The 12,890-nt window shown below is 49.0% G+C and overlaps 1 protein-coding gene across 1 annotated transcript in view; it reads right to left on the bottom strand.

The window, feature by feature from the left end:
• LOC133523993 (F-box/LRR-repeat protein 4) overlaps window positions 1-12,890 on the bottom strand; it is a 52,505-nt gene that overhangs the window by 10,969 nt on the left and 28,646 nt on the right. The window contains exons 8-11 of the mRNA XM_061859750.1: window positions 9,035-9,144; window positions 6,916-7,071; window positions 5,178-5,343; window positions 4,335-4,568 (exon numbers count right to left, since the gene is read on the bottom strand). Coding sequence (XP_061715734.1) covers window positions 4,335-4,568; window positions 5,178-5,343; window positions 6,916-7,071; window positions 9,035-9,144 — 666 coding nt within the window. The remainder of the gene's footprint in view (window positions 1-4,334; window positions 4,569-5,177; window positions 5,344-6,915; window positions 7,072-9,034; window positions 9,145-12,890) is intronic.

Here is a 12,890-nt window from a genome sequence, read left to right as displayed (position 1 = left end):
CGGCGCGCGGGGCAGCAGGCCGCGCAAATCGCGGTCGCACTCGCCGCGCAGTGAGACACTCACTTGTCGCAGATGTCCGGTGTGACCGCCCGCACGCCCAGCAGGTCGAGCTGCGCCAGGCGCGGCGCGCGGGGCAGCAGGCCGCGCAGGTCGCGGTCGCACTCGCCGCGAAGTGAGACACTCACTTGTCGCAGATGTCCGGTGTGACCGCCCGCACGCCCAGCAGGTCGAGCTGCACCAGGCGCGGCGCGCGGGGCAGCAGGCCGCGCAGGTCGCGGTCGCACTCGCCGCGCAGTGAGACACTCACTTGTCGCAGATGTCCGGTGTGACCGCCCGCACGCCCAGCAGGTCGAGCTGCGCCAGGCGCGGCGCGCGGGGGCAGCAGGCCGCGCAGGTCGCGGTCGCACTCGCCGCGAAGTGAGACACTCACTTGTCGCAGATGTCCGGTGTGACCGCCCGCACGCCCAGCAGGTCGAGCTGCGCCAGGCGCGGCGCGCGGGGCAGCAGGCCGCGCAGGTCGCGGTCGCACTCGCCGCGCAGTGAGACACTCACTTGTCGCAGATGTCCGGTGTGACCGCCCGCACGCCCAGCAGGTCGAGCTGCGCCAGGCGCGGCGCGCGGGGCAGCAGGCCGCGCAGGTCGCGGTCGCACTCGCCGCGCAGTGAGACACTCACTTGTCGCAGATGTCCGGTGTGACCGCCCGCACGCCCAGCAGGTCGAGCTGCGCCAGGCGCGGCGCGCGGGGCAGCAGGCCGCGCAGGTCGCGGTCGCACTCGCCGCGCAGTGAGACACTCACTTGTCGCAGATGTCCGGTGTGACCGCCCGCACGCCCAGCAGGTCGAGCTGCGCCAGGCGCGGCGCGCGGGGCAGCAGGCCGCGCAGGTCGCGGTCGCACTCGCCGCGCAGTGAGACACTCACTTGTCGCAGATGTCCGGTGTGACCGCCCGCACGCCCAGCAGGTCGAGCTGCGCCAGGCGCGGCGCGCGGGGCAGCAGGCCGCGCAGGTCGCGGTCGCACTCGCCGCGCAGTGAGACACTCACTTGTCGCAGATGTCCGGTGTGACCGCCCGCACGCCCAGCAGGTCGAGCTGCGCCAGGCGCGGCGCGCGGGGCAGCAGGCCGCGCAGGTCGCGGTCGCACTCGCCGCGCAGTGAGACACTCACTTGTCGCAGATGTCCGGTGTGACCGCCCGCACGCCCAGCAGGTCGAGCTGCGCCAGGCGCGGCGCGCGGGGCAGCAGGCCGCGCAGGTCGCGGTCGCACTCGCCGCGCAGTGAGACACTCACTTGTCGCAGATGTCCGGTGTGACCGCCCGCACGCCCAGCAGGTCGAGCTGCGCCAGGCGCGGCGCGCGGGGCAGCAGGCCGCGCAGGTCGCGGTCGCACTCGCCGCGCAGTGAGACACTCACTTGTCGCAGATGTCCGGTGTGACCGCCCGCACGCCCAGCAGGTCGAGCTGCGCCAGGCGCGGCGCGCGGGGCAGCAGGCCGCGCAGGTCGCGGTCGCACTCGCCGCGCAGTGAGACACTCACTTGTCGCAGATGTCCGGTGTGACCGCCCGCACGCCCAGCAGGTCGAGCTGCGCCAGGCGCGGCGCGCGGGGCAGCAGGCCGCGCAGGTCGCGGTCGCACTCGCCGCGCAGTGAGACACTCACTTGTCGCAGATGTCCGGTGTGACCGCCCGCACGCCCAGCAGGTCGAGCTGCGCCAGGCGCGGCGCGCGGGGCAGCAGGCCGCGCAGGTCGCGGTCGCACTCGCCGCGCAGTGAGACACTCACTTGTCGCAGATGTCCGGTGTGACCGCCCGCACGCCCAGCAGGTCGAGCTGCGCCAGGCGCGGCGCGCGGGGCAGCAGGCCGCGCAGGTCGCGGTCGCACTCGCCGCGCAGTGAGACACTCACTTGTCGCAGATGTCCGGTGTGACCGCCCGCACGCCCAGCAGGTCGAGCTGCGCCAGGCGCGGCGCGCGGGGCAGCAGGCCGCGCAGGTCGCGGTCGCACTCGCCGCGCAGTGAGACACTCACTTGTCGCAGATGTCCGGTGTGACCGCCCGCACGCCCAGCAGGTCGAGCTGCGCCAGGCGCGGCGCGCGGGGCAGCAGGCCGCGCAGGTCGCGGTCGCACTCGCCGCGCAGTGAGACACTCACTTGTCGCAGATGTCCGGTGTGACCGCCCGCACGCCCAGCAGGTCGAGCTGCGCCAGGCGCGGCGCGCGGGGCAGCAGGCCGCGCAGGTCGCGGTCGCACTCGCCGCGCAGTGAGACACTCACTTGTCGCAGATGTCCGGTGTGACCGCCCGCACGCCCAGCAGGTCGAGCTGCGCCAGGCGCGGCGCGCGGGGCAGCAGGCCGCGCAGGTCGCGGTCGCACTCGCCGCGCAGTGAGACACTCACTTGTCGCAGATGTCCGGTGTGACCGCCCGCACGCCCAGCAGGTCGAGCTGCGCCAGGCGCGGCGCGCGGGGCAGCAGGCCGCGCAGGTCGCGGTCGCACTCGCCGCGCAGTGAGACACTCACTTGTCGCAGATGTCCGGTGTGACCGCCCGCACGCCCAGCAGGTCGAGCTGCGCCAGGCGCGGCGCGCGGGGCAGCAGGCCGCGCAGGTCGCGGTCGCACTCGCCGCGCAGTGAGACACTCACTTGTCGCAGATGTCCGGTGTGACCGCCCGCACGCCCAGCAGGTCGAGCTGCGCCAGGCGCGGCGCGCGGGGCAGCAGGCCGCGCAGGTCGCGGTCGCACTCGCCGCGCAGTGAGACACTCACTTGTCGCAGATGTCCGGTGTGACCGCCCGCACGCCCAGCAGGTCGAGCTGCGCCAGGCGCGGCGCGCGGGGCAGCAGGCCGCGCAGGTCGCGGTCGCACTCGCCGCGCAGTGAGACACTCACTTGTCGCAGATGTCCGGTGTGACCGCCCGCACGCCCAGCAGGTCGAGCTGCGCCAGGCGCGGCGCGCGGGGCAGCAGGCCGCGCAGGTCGCGGTCGCACTCGCCGCGCAGTGAGACACTCACTTGTCGCAGATGTCCGGTGTGACCGCCCGCACGCCCAGCAGGTCGAGCTGCGCCAGGCGCGGCGCGCGGGGCAGCAGGCCGCGCAGGTCGCGGTCGCACTCGCCGCGCAGTGAGACACTCACTTGTCGCAGATGTCCGGTGTGACCGCCCGCACGCCCAGCAGGTCGAGCTGCGCCAGGCGCGGCGCGCGGGGCAGCAGGCCGCGCAGGTCGCGGTCGCACTCGCCGCGCAGTGAGACACTCACTTGTCGCAGATGTCCGGTGTGACCGCCCGCACGCCCAGCAGGTCGAGCTGCGCCAGGCGCGGCGCGCGGGGCAGCAGGCCGCGCAGGTCGCGGTCGCACTCGCCGCGCAGTGAGACACTCACTTGTCGCAGATGTCCGGTGTGACCGCCCGCACGCCCAGCAGGTCGAGCTGCGCCAGGCGCGGCGCGCGGGGCAGCAGGCCGCGCAGGTCGCGGTCGCACTCGCCGCGCAGTGAGACACTCACTTGTCGCAGATGTCCGGTGTGACCGCCCGCACGCCCAGCAGGTCGAGCTGCGCCAGGCGCGGCGCGCGGGGCAGCAGGCCGCGCAGGTCGCGGTCGCACTCGCCGCGCAGTGAGACACTCACTTGTCGCAGATGTCCGGTGTGACCGCCCGCACGCCCAGCAGGTCGAGCTGCGCCAGGCGCGGCGCGCGGGGCAGCAGGCCGCGCAGGTCGCGGTCGCACTCGCCGCGCAGTGAGACACTCACTTGTCGCAGATGTCCGGTGTGACCGCCCGCACGCCCAGCAGGTCGAGCTGCGCCAGGCGCGGCGCGCGGGGCAGCAGGCCGCGCAGGTCGCGGTCGCACTCGCCGCGCAGTGAGACACTCACTTGTCGCAGATGTCCGGTGTGACCGCCCGCACGCCCAGCAGGTCGAGCTGCGCCAGGCGCGGCGCGCGGGGCAGCAGGCCGCGCAGGTCGCGGTCGCACTCGCCGCGCAGTGAGACACTCACTTGTCGCAGATGTCCGGTGTGACCGCCCGCACGCCCAGCAGGTCGAGCTGCGCCAGGCGCGGCGCGCGGGGCAGCAGGCCGCGCAGGTCGCGGTCGCACTCGCCGCGCAGTGAGACACTCACTTGTCGCAGATGTCCGGTGTGACCGCCCGCACGCCCAGCAGGTCGAGCTGCGCCAGGCGCGGCGCGCGGGGCAGCAGGCCGCGCAGGTCGCGGTCGCACTCGCCGCGCAGTGAGACACTCACTTGTCGCAGATGTCCGGTGTGACCGCCCGCACGCCCAGCAGGTCGAGCTGCGCCAGGCGCGGCGCGCGGGGCAGCAGGCCGCGCAGGTCGCGGTCGCACTCGCCGCGCAGTGAGACACTCACTTGTCGCAGATGTCCGGTGTGACCGCCCGCACGCCCAGCAGGTCGAGCTGCGCCAGGCGCGGCGCGCGGGGCAGCAGGCCGCGCAGGTCGCGGTCGCACACGCCGCGCCAGGCGCGGCGCGCGGGGCAGCAGGCCGCGCAGGTCGCGGTCGCACACAGCGCGCCGAGGAACAGCTTGCGCAGCTCGCCGCCCTGCAGCCACGCTAGCCACTCGCCGGACCCGCCGGCTTGCAGACTGAAAACAAATAGACAAATCTTAAAGTGTGTAATTATTATTATTATTATTTTTTTTTTTTTTTTTTTCTTTTTTTTTTTCGGGATCCCCTTGTGGGTATAGGCCTCCTCCAGTTTTTGCCATGCCTCTCGATCTTGGGCTAGATAATGCCACCCCATGCCGGCAGTTTTCTTTATGTCATCAGCCCAACGCTTGAGTGGGCGTCCTGAATGTCTGTTACCACTCCCTGGTCCTCTCCATTCCGTCACTCTTTTCGCCCATCTTGAGCTATCGTAACGTGCAATATGTCCTGCCCATCTCCACTTCATTTTCTTGACATATTGTAATGCATCAATTACTTTGGTTGTTTCCCGAATGTCTTTGTTTCTAATCTTGTCTTTTATCTTGACATTGGGTAGGCTCCTCTCCATTGCTCTCTGACAAACCGAAATCTTTTGGGCATTTTTTTCTGTTAAGCTCCACGTTTATCGAAACAAACGAGTACAATGACCATATTTTTTATTGTTAAACTGTCAAAAAATTAATTAAAAAAATAGCACAATTTTTTCAAAAATGTGTAACTACTCAAAACAGCCCTTTACAGCTTACAGAGTAAGTAAAATATCTTACCACCATCCAACGTCAAGCTCCTGCAACTTCCTGCAGTTGCCGAGCGCCCTGATGCCGGTGGGAGTCAGCGAGTAGGACTTCCAGAAGTCTGCGGAGACCAAGTCGGGACAGTTCATGCCAAGCGCTATGGCTACTTCGTCCATGGCTGATATCATCTTGCATGAGCCTGCAAAGTGCAAAGACAGATGTTATTCAGATATTTTTGTCCGTTCCATAGTTAGTAAGGGTCTCCCTACATATATCGCCGCGGAATCGGCAAAAGCCCATACAAAAAACCTTTATGTTTGCGCAATAGGAACAAAAAATACGTCATTCGGTTCGGCTCGCATCGGCCGACGCCTTCCGAAGCGCCGACACCTAAAGCTTTTTTTATATCAGCTTTTGCCGATTCCGCGACGATATATATGGGGAGACTCAAAGGCACTACAACGGCGATTTGTAGTATCTTCCTAACGACTGTATTTTATCCACAAAGCGCTAAAATAGTATACAATCACAAAATTCACACGGAAACTATTTATTATTATGTATCTATCTATTATCAACTATTATATGTCCAAGACTCCAACAAAAACCTAAAAACGATTAAGTAGGCTCGACAGAAACAACACGAAAACATGTCTAATTTTCATTTATTTTATTTTGTATAATTTTTGCATTAAACAGCTAGTGATATAGCCTAGGGATCTCAAAGTCAAAGTCAATATATTCTTTATTCAAATAGGCCTAGCAACAAGCACTTTTGAATCGTCAAATTTTACAAATATCATCTTAATCGAAATATCAGAGCAATTTATTGATGCAGCTATTATTTTTCTTAAAAAACGTAGATTTTTATTATAGATATGTCAAACTTAATAATAAGAATTTCACAAAAGGATCGTCAAACACCAATATTGTAAAAAAAATACTAGTCTAGAAACTTTCTAGAATAAAATCTAAATGTCAAAAAATACGCCAAAAAAACGTCGTAAAAAATGTCAAATAATAATAATTTAATTATCAATTTCATCATTATTAACATAACAATAAATAATTCAGTTATAATATTAGGAAGTTTATTGTAAAATCTTAAACGATTACCCACGAATGATTTTTTTTAATTTTATGGAGCCTAGTGAAGGGCACTGCAAACATATGCTTATTTCTAGTGTTAATCTTATGTATTTCACAGTTTTTCTTAAAACTGGCAATGTTTATGTACACACAGAATATTCTCGTAAATATATTGACAGTGCACTGTCATTATGTCCTTAAACTTATCTCTAAGTGAGTCATTCGTTGTTGGTTCATTTTATATATTGGACGTATAGCCCTCTTCTGCAGAAAAAAAATTGTATTTATCTCTGAAGCACTGCCCCATAGTCAAATACCATATGACATAATGCTATGAAAGTAAGTAAAATAAACTAATCGAGCTGTTTTCACGTCTGTTAACTGACGGATCTTGCTTGCTGCAAAAGCTGCAGAACTCAGTATATTCGAGAGATTAGCAATATGGGGACTCCACTGTAGTTTAGAATCTAAAGTTATACCAAGAAAAACTGTACTATCTACTAGTTCCAATTCCTCATCCTTGACAATGACCTGACAAGCGAAAATTTTGATACAATTATATTTTCAGAATAATTGTGATAAAGGGTAAAAACCCACGCGACGGATATATCTCCCGTCGCAAATTTCACGCGGCGCGCCATATTTTGTTTCCTTCTAATTTTCTGCCTATTAAGCGACTTACCAACATTGATGTGTTGCAGTTCAGGATTGGATACGACTATAGCCACAGCTGCGGTCGTCGTAATATCTGTCCTGTACAGGTCCAGCCGTTTGAGCCTAGTGAGTGTAGAGAGGCACTGCCAATCGGAGCAACCGACTACGGAACGAAGGCATAACTCTGGAAACAATTGAGATATTAATTATGAATTGGGGTGATTTTTCAAAGTTAATCCGTACTCTGTGTTATGAATATAGCGTTGATTAAGACTAGAGTCCTTTTAGTCCTCTAATTTAAGACGAAACTTGAGTTCTTTTCTTAGAGATCTTATTAGAGGCAGTTTCAAGGTCACCCCCATCTCCGAGAAACTTACAGAAACCCGCCTAAGGTGGTACGGCCATGTTATGCGGAGAGACGACGGCCATGTCGTGCTAAAAGCGTTGGCTCTGCCAGAAGGCAAAAAGCGAGGAGGACGGCCCCATCTGACATGGTGGACGAGTATGGCCAAACTAATGGAAAAAGCCCAACTACCCAACCCGACAACTCAGGACAGATCGTCTTGGCACCGAAGGACAAGGAGAGCCGACCCCACCTAATGTGGGATAAGGCAAAGCAAAAGAAGAAGAAAAAACCATACATTTCACGTAAAAAAATGTACTAAGTCGGTGATAAACAAGCATACGGCCCGCCTGATGGTAAGCAGTCTCTACACCATACAATAACGCTCCATTTCTTTACTGCTATTAGTAAATATTTAGATAAAACGTAGGTACATAATTGTTGACGGAGTATTAATTCGATGGTTCTAGTCTTAAAAGACTCGGAAGTTTTTTTAGCGCATGGCCCTTAGAAATAGTCGAGTTTTTCAAATTTAGACTCAAAACACTCCCAAAAAGATATATAAGTTACAAGATACCACTGTATGTGTATACCACTTTAAATTCTGTACTATGTCATGCATTTATTAATTACCTACCGATGTTTTGAAGTCCCTGTACGCGTGACAGACAAGAAGATGCCTAACACCTTCCCTGTTTCGATCTGTAATTTACTATGTATACTTTTATTTTCAATGGAACTAAAGGTCTGTTTGTTATTACTTAAGCTTATATATATTAATATGTGACTGTTTGTCTCCTAAATATAAAAAAAAAAAAAAGATGTAATGTTTTGAAAATATGTCTCCCGCCGAGTTTCTTGCCGGTCCCATATTGGGATACCCTCCTCCAATTGGATAGAAATTTAAATCTTCTTGAGCCGTGGTGTAAGGTTAGAGCCGGCGTAGCTTTATTTGATGTTCATAAGCGCATTGTAAATTAGCCTACTTTGAAAATAAACTATCTTTATCTTTAAAACTTTTATTATGAAATATCATATTATATAATATTAAAAACTGCTATATAAGAACATAACAAAATTACTGTAAGACTATGCACTTTGTTGTCAATTAGGAAATGTCAACCATTTTATGTTAGGTAATAATAGCGTAGTGTAGGTAATAATACATAATGCATTAATGTGACTAACTCATTGAATGTTATTATTATCTAGCTATTCAATTTCGGATAGTTGCAAATTTTAATTACATAACATTTTATGTTGTATTTGATTTGAAGGTTAAATTGCTAAGGTGTGTGCATATTGGCTAACAACACTTAGTCGGTTCAAGAACTTGCATGCGATTTCATTAGGTACATTGCGGTATTTGATCGATCGACTGAATTCATTGTACACTATAGTTAATATTGTAGCGAATATTGCATGCAAGTTCTTGACCTGTTTAAATGGGCCATTAATTTTTTTGTTTTTTTTTGTTAAACTTAAATGAATGCGGATTTCAATTTTTGTCTAAATTTCTACGTTTCATACTGAGCAACTTTTAATATGCGACCAGGGCCTCGAAATCGCGAAAAAAATTTGAAAATTGAAAATTTCAAGGTCAGACAGCCAAAATGTATGAAACAGTCAATTTTTTCGCGATTTCAGGGGTTGGTCCCATAGTAAAAGTAGCTCAGTATGACCTATATACCCCGTAAATTATTGCAGGTAACTAAACAAACAACCTGTATTTAAGAGTTCAAAAAGAAAATTATGTGTTTCAATACGAGATGTAGTTTTCTAAAGATATTATATATATGCAAACCTTCGAGATAGACGGAGGTGTCAACGATGGCTCTTAGCACGGCGTTGTTAACGAATTTGCAGCAATTCATCCTTAAGTGTGTTAACTCGGCGCCATTGTCTTTGATGAAACTGTAAAAAAAAAATATAAACTTAAGAGCCCGGTAACGATTTTGAAGCAAAAATGTAAAATTGATAGATTTAGTCGTTGAAATTGTACGCCTTTTGTTACGTAATATCTAAATAACAAGTATTGATTATTTTTCTATGTATGTATATTTGTATCAATGTGTATTCAAAACGTGCATTTCATTAATTTCAGTGATTGTACACTTTTGTTTGTGTTTGTCATTCATTCACCGTTACTTCTGTTTTACTCATTTTCTCAAAGGTTAACTGGAAGAGATCCCATACAGGGATAAGTTCGCCTTTGTTGTATTTAATTTACTCTGTAACTGTGTTTTTTATTTCTATGTACAATAAAGTATATACATACATACAAGACCTACTAATCGAAATTCGAAACCAGTACTTGTTATTTCTAATAGTTAACAAAAGGTGTACAATTTCATCGATTTGACATTTTTGCGACTAAAAGCGATAACGGCCTCTTAAGGCTTAAACGGTCTTTTTCAATCATTTTCACGACGCAACTCTTTTTTTTTTCAGACTTTAAGAGCCCTCGCAATGCTCGAGACCCACAGGTGGAGAAACAGTGAATGGGCTATAACTGTAAAGCCTGGTTTAACTTTTCATATGTTCAAAAAATGTGACGCTGGTGGCCTAGTGGTAAGAGCGTGCGACTTGCAATCCGGAGGTCGCGGGTTCAAATATCGGCTCGTACCAATGAATTTTTCGGGACTTATATACGAAATATCATTTGATATTCACCAGTCGCTTTTCGGTGAAGGAAAACTTTTCCGTAACTAGAATAGGTAGGTATGAGTTACCTAATATCGTAATATCCCACAATATTACTCACAAATTCCAAATGGCATTCTGTAATATTTAATGCTGAATGACTCAATAGTGTTAGAGGCCGCGAAAATGAAACCAAACTCGAGGCAAATGCGGTACTTGATAATAAACTAAGTAAAATTCATTTTTAGACTCCTCTATTAAACTTGTTCTATATAACTTGATCCTTAGATTCTTAACTATTATACCCAATCAGAGATCTCACTTATAGTGGATTATTTTGACAAACGATCGCCTTTGGTAGGCGTTGGAAATGATACATTCCACATATCGATACCCTAGTTCTCAATCGTGCTAATTACGGAGAAACAAACGGTGTAATTAGAACCGTAGTGCCCAAACATAAAGTTGTTATTACAACTAACTTTTCCGCGCAAGTGAACTAGGGTACCTATCGATATTGTGTCCTATGTCAGTTTACATCAAACAATAATTGTGCAATAAATGAAAGGCTACAAAATTTCGAAATCGAGGCGTCCAATTTCGAAGCATCAGATAACAATGTCCTAAAGGAATTTTACAAGAGTTCAATCCGTTTGATATTACATAACAACATGAAAGTATTCGCGGTAAAGCTGCCAGTGTGATGGGAACATTTGAGATACCATTCGTGAGGGTTGTTTTTTTCTTCTTCTTCTCCCGAGCCTATTTCCTATGTCTCTTGGGGTCGGCCCTCCTAGTCCTAAGACGCCATTCTGGGCGTTTTTGTGCAATTTCGGGTTTTAAATCCGTCGTCTTCTTGTCCTTGGAAATGATTCCCATCCAGGTCGCCGGACGGCGACCTGGACCTCTTTTTGGTTCTTCGATTTCCATGACGACCCTTGTCATGTGCTCTTTGTTTCGCCTCAAGTCAAGTCAAGTCAAAATATTCTTTATTCAAATAGGCCTAGCAACAAGCACTTTTAAATCGTCAAATTTTACAAATATCATCTTAATCTAAATATCAGAGCAATTTATTGATGCAGTTATTATTGTTCTAAAAAAAACATTGAACTATTATAGATATGGTAAACTTAATAATAAGAATTTCACAAAAAGATCGTCAAACATCAAAATTGTATAAAAATACTAGTCTAGAACCTTTCTAGAATAAAATCTAAATGTCAAAAAATACGGTATATATATACATTGAATTATCAATTTCATCATTAATAACATAACAATAAATAATTCATTCTTTACAATCACACTTAATCCCACGGTGTTTCATCATTCATGTAGTCTTGTGTGCTATAATAGGCTTTAGAGATAAGCTTACGTTTTACATAATTTTTAAATTTACTAACAGACAATTCAGTTATAATATTAGGAAGTTTATTGTAAAATCTTACACAATTACCCATGAATGATTTCTTAATTTTATGGAGCCTAGTGAAGGGCACTGCGAGCTTATGCTTATTTCTAGTATTAATATTATGTATTTCACAGTTTTTCTTAAAACTGACATGACCGTACCATCGTAGGTGATTTTCCTGGAGTTTGTCAGTGATACACACTACTTTAAAAGTTCCCCTTATGTGCTCGTTCCTGACTCTATCTTTGAGCGTTACACCGGGTTGTTTTTTTTAATTTAAATTATTATTTAAAAATGACGAAGCTTGTTGCTGGATCTATCGAATCATTGGTTTGTTTGGGGGGAATCATGATGCTGGATTGCTTTGAAGCCTGCGTTGCGGATATTTTACATACTATGTATATCTACATTGGATGTATATCTATATGGTCTTAATCAAAATGAATCGTGTCATACGTTGTTTTCCGAGACTAAAATACTAACTTTTCCAGCCCTTTAGATATTTGAATCCAGTATTTTTTGTTAACAATAACCCTCATATTTTTGAAGGCAGAAATCCAAGACCGCGTCTTCAGTTTCAATATGGTTATGATATTAGGTATTTATAGCCTAGGTCAACGTCGGCATTTTTTTCAAAGAGTGTTATTGTTATGTGTCCAAAGATATAATATAATAAATTACCAATACACTTAAAAAAATTGATGTCTATGGAATTTAAAAGAAAACTTTTTCACTGAATAGTGGAGAAATTTTTATACAGCATCTCTGATTTTTTTAACAGAATAAAAAAATATGTTAACTAATCTTGTAATGTGTAGCATAAGTTAATATTAAATGTTATTATAGGTAATTACATAAATGATCTCATTTAGACTTAAGTTCCCATATTGTACGCCTCTTTGAGGCAGGGCATGAAGACCGTTGTACGGTCACGGCTGAAAATATCGATACGAAAACAGTGCCAAAAATATGTACACACGACTTTATTACCCATATATTAAGGTGGTGTATAAATTTTTTGGCATATTTTTCGTATCGATATTTTCAAAATTCAAAAATTCAAATTCAAAATTGTTTATTTCTTTCAAAAACCATGAAAAATATTACAATGGCTGGTGTCTCCTTGTAAGTTATTTACAAAATAACCTGTGCTAGGAGGCACCGCTCTTCCATAGCTAAGTAGTCAGTATTATACTATTCTATTTTCAGACCAACAATAAATATTTTGATTGATTGATTGATTGGATTATTTATAAAGATAGGTTAAGTAAAATAAAATATGTATTGATTGTGTTTTCTTGTACTTACCTATATCGTGAGATAAACTAGGAAATAATTGATCATTCCAGAGCGTGATAATAATCCAAATGATTTTGGCTGACATAAGCAACATCATAGAAGATACTTAAGCGTTGCCGACCCTGGAGAACCCTAAACACCTCTTCTTGAAGAACCCTACAGGTCTAACAAGGAAGGGTACCCAACTGTCCGACTCCGATTTGATTCATTTTGATATATATGTTATAGAGTAGTCTAAAATAACGGACACGTATTTTTTTTTAGCTGCCCAAACTCAACCTATTGGGAGAAATTGTCCTCCAAAGTA

The sequence above is a fragment of the Cydia pomonella genome, chromosome 13, assembly GCF_033807575.1.
Source record: "Cydia pomonella isolate Wapato2018A chromosome 13, ilCydPomo1, whole genome shotgun sequence".
NCBI lineage: Eukaryota > Metazoa > Arthropoda > Insecta > Lepidoptera > Tortricidae > Cydia > Cydia pomonella.
Note: the sequence above shows the minus strand (reverse complement) of the source record. Positions and strands in the feature narration are given on the sequence as shown.